A 4,140-nucleotide genomic window follows, 5' to 3' on the forward strand; every position below is an offset into this window, starting at 1 on the left:
AGTTCGTGAACGAGGAACCTGTCGAGTACGCTTACGAGGATCAAGCTTTTGACAACTCTGAGAATCTTGCAGGCAAGATGACCACCCCTCGAAATCACTTCTATCTTTGCTATGCTAGTTGATCGCTCTATTCCCATGCTCGCTACCTATCACTTGCTATATCATGTCTCCTATTTTAGCCATGTCAGCCCTAACCATCCTTTCCTAGCAAACCGTTGTTTGGCTAAGTTACCGCTTTTGCTCAGCCCCTCTTATAGCGTTGCTAGTTGCAGGTGAAGTTGAAGTTTGTTCCATGTCGGAACATGGATATGTTGGGATATCACAATATCTCTTATTTAATTAATGCATCTATATATTTTGGTAAAGGGTGGAAGGCTCGGCCTTATGCCTGGTGTTTTGTTCCACTCTTGCCGCCCTAGTTACTGTTATATCGGGATTATGTTCCTTGAGTTTGCGTTCCTTACGCGGTCGGGTGATTTATGGGACCCCCTTGACAGTTCGCCTTGAATAAAACTACTCCAGCAAGGCCCAACCTCGGTTTTACCATTTGCGACCTATACCTTTTTCCCCCGGGTTTTCTAGAGCCCGAGGGTCATCTTTATTTTAAACCCCCGGGCCAGTGTTCCTCTGAGTGCTGGTCCAAACTAGAGCCACTTGCAGCGCCACCTTGGGAAAACTCGAGGATTGGTTTTAGCTGTACGTAGTGTTCATCCGGTGTGCCCTGAGAACAAGATATGTGCAGCTCCTATCGGGATTTGTCGGCACATTCGGGCGGCTTTGCTGGTCTTGTTTTACCATTGTCGAGATGTCTTGTAAACCGGGATTCCGAGACTGATCGGGTCTTTCCGGGAGAAGGTTTATCCTTCATTGACCGTGAGAGCTTATGATGGGCTAAGTTGGGACACCCCTGCAGGGTATTATCTTTCGAAAGCCGTGCCCGCGGTTATGAGGCAGATGGGAATTTGTTAATGTCCGGTTGTAGATAACTTGTCACTTGACCCAATTAAAATACACCAAGTGCGTGTGTAGCCGTGATGGTCTCTTCTCGGCGGAGTCCGGGAAGTGAACACGGTCTGTGTTATGTTTGACGTAAGTAGGTGTTCAGGACCTCTTCTTGGTCATTGCTAGATGACGTCCGTTCCTTTGCTTCTCTTCTCGCTCTCATTTGCGCAAGTTAGCCACCATATATGTTTTTGCCGCTGCAGCTCCACCTCTTTGCACCTCTTGTCCTATAAGCTTAAATAGTCTTGATCTCGCGGGTGTGAGATTGCTGAGTCCCCGTGACTCACAGATACTTCCAACAACAGTTGCAGGTGCCGACGATGCCAGTGCAGACGATGGCGTCGATCTCAAGTGGGAGTTCAACGAGGAACGTGGTCGTTACTATGTGTCTTTTCCTGATGATCAGTAGTGGAGCCCAGTTGGGACGATCGGGGATCTAGCATTTGGGGTTGTCTTATTTTCATCTGGATTTTGACCGTAGTCGGTTTATATGATTGTATTTTGGATGATGTATGATGATATTTATTTATGTATTGTGTGAAGTGGCGATTGTAAGCCAACTCTTTATCCCATTCTTGTTCATTACATGGGATTGTGTGAAGATGACCCTTCTTGCGACAAAACCACTATGTGATTATGCCTCTAAGTCGTGCCTCGACACGTGGGAGATATAGCCGCATCGTGGGCGTTACACCTTTGGCTTCTATTCATGGCTCTGCTCTCCTCCGGTGTGAATTTGCAGCCTCTCGTCGTTCGTGGGAGGCTAAAAATGGAGTTGAGCCGTGCCCTATTTGTGCACACCCCCCGGAAGACGGCAAGCCAGCCGAGCCTCCTTGACATTTAGTGCCATGTCAAGGCGGCATTGCTCCCAATTCTAAGGCTGTTCGCGGCCGCAGGCAGCATGATGAAGGGGGCCGGCGCCATGAGCACGATGAAGCCGCCGTCATCGCCCATGTTCTGCGTCCGCGAGGCGGACGGCCACGGCCACCACTTCCTCGAGGAGTGCTCCCTCTGCGGCAAGTCCCTCTCCGGCGACATCTTCATGTACAGGTCCGTCGTTCTGTCCCAGCTGCATGCAACGCGACCATCTTGTCTGTGTGCGTGACTACGTGTGTGTACTGTGTTGTGCAGAGGTGACACGCCGTTCTGCAGCGAGGAGTGCAGGCATCAGCAGATCGAGGTGGACAGGGCGAGGCACCGGCGGAAGAAGCACGCGGTGTCGGCGGCGCGGAAGGGGCAGCACCACCACCACCATCACCATCACCGTCAGCACCAGCAGCCGGAGCCGGAGCCGCAGCCGCGGGCGGCCATGGTGGGCTCCGCCCCGTGGGCCGACGCCGGGTTCGCCGCGAGGAGCCCCGCGTTGCGCGTGTGACGCTCTGATTAGACTGCACCCGATCTCCGGCGACCTCAGTTTGGCACACGTACGTACAGTACAGGACGACGGACATATACACGTACTCGCACGTCTATGACCATACGGGTTTAGGGACCGGTTGCATGCATATATTAGTGGTGTACGTACACGCCTGATCTAGGGTCCCGTTGTTCCACGGGCGGCTGGACATGGAGGTTTTTTCACAAATAGTGTGTCCCGATCGAGGTTAGAACTTTAGAGCCACGAGAGTGTGGGCCATTGTTGCATGCAATGCATCATGGTGCATGGGCTCCCTCTCCATTCTTCTCGCCCCAGATTAAGTTGGCTGTTTGTTCTGCTTTTGTGGAATGGGATTGATTTTCCGTACCAAACGCTCTAGATGTAAATCTTGTTGTTACTTTGATCAATACTACATGTTTTTGTGCATGTGTTTCTGAACATTTGGATGAAAGTGCAACGAAACAGAGATAGTGTGGCTGGCTGCATGATATGTAGGAAAAACTGAACAGAAATCTGGTTCAGATTCAGAGTTCAGAGTGGTGATGCATCGAAGGTTCAGAGCTTCTTGCTCACTGTATCTGTGGCAGCGCCGAGTCCGGCGCGGATTTGACAGTGTCATCGCAACCTCAAGGATGGCGACGTGAGAGTGTGAGACATATTTTAGTGCGCATACTTGCTGACCAGGGCGATCTCAAATCAACACGAAAGATTAGTTCAGTGATCAAGTATCACAACACTACTACTACGAATCAAAATTGGACGGCCAATGGAGTCACGCAGCGGTGCAAAGACACGCATAAACTATGCCGGTCTAGCTTCTTTTAAAAGTCACCCGAGATGCGCAGGATTGGATGCCCACTAATATTGTAACGAATGCAATCGATCCCATAGATCTTATGCAAGATTTCTTGCCTGATTTCCCGGCATCTTCTTCGCCACGCCCGACAAGCAGAACGGGCAGTGCATATTCCCGCGAGCAATTCATTCACCTTTTCTCAGCCAGGATCTACATGAACTACTCTACTGCCGTAGGAAACGTAGGAATTCCACCACAATTCCTAAAGCAAATCCTACGATAAAACTAGCTACTCCGTAGACGAGATCACCGAGGGATAAAGAAATGCGACGGTGCGGTTTACCGTGGCATCACGGGGTCCGTCCACCTGTGCGGGTGGAGTGTGTCCCCCCAGCGTGAGCCGCGGGCTGGCTGGAATCCGGGGAACCACCTAGTGAGTGTCAACTTTTCGTTACTCTACTCTCCCCGGAGTGGACCTCGGCTGCTATGGATGCCGAACTAGGTGGCTACTACAGCCAGGTCCGTGCCGTGCTACCTATGATCGCAATTTCTTAACGCTAGCTCTGCTCGGTGGTACCACCGGAGGGATTAACTAGTGGTGCTGCGTACAAAGGTGACCGGGATGGCAGGATGCCACCAAAACCTACCCCCGTTAACTAATGCCCGGCCCATCACCGATAATTTGTCCACTTTTGTTGGGAGACGCGATCTTGCATTTCTAAACGGACGGACGGGGTACGTTATTCACATCGTCATGGTGGTTTTGATTTTTCTGCGGGGACGCATCATGGCAGTATAGTTTATTTGCTACGACTACGTACGTACTGCGATTGTTAATGGAAGGTGACCATCCTGCTGGTCGTTGGGGAGGCATGCGGTCACAATGCGGACGGGGCTAGTTAATTAGCCGAGACGTCAGTGCATGGATCACGTCAGAGCGATCGCTGTGGAGTCTGGAGTGAGT

General features: G+C 51.2%; 1 protein-coding gene across 1 annotated transcript; it reads left to right on the top strand.

Annotated features, from left to right (window-relative positions):
• Window positions 1-1,730: 1,730 nt before the first annotated feature.
• LOC109765517 (FCS-Like Zinc finger 14) lies at window positions 1,731-2,854 on the top strand. Its single transcript, XM_020324298.4, has 2 exons — window positions 1,731-2,052; window positions 2,134-2,854. The coding sequence occupies exons 1-2, from the start codon at window positions 1,904-1,906 to the stop codon at window positions 2,375-2,377; spliced, it is 393 nt and encodes a 130-aa protein (XP_020179887.1). The 5' UTR covers window positions 1,731-1,903; the 3' UTR covers window positions 2,378-2,854.
• Window positions 2,855-4,140: the final 1,286 nt, after the last annotated feature.

Source organism: Aegilops tauschii, chromosome 2 (assembly GCF_002575655.3).
Source record: "Aegilops tauschii subsp. strangulata cultivar AL8/78 chromosome 2, Aet v6.0, whole genome shotgun sequence".
NCBI lineage: Eukaryota > Viridiplantae > Streptophyta > Magnoliopsida > Poales > Poaceae > Aegilops > Aegilops tauschii.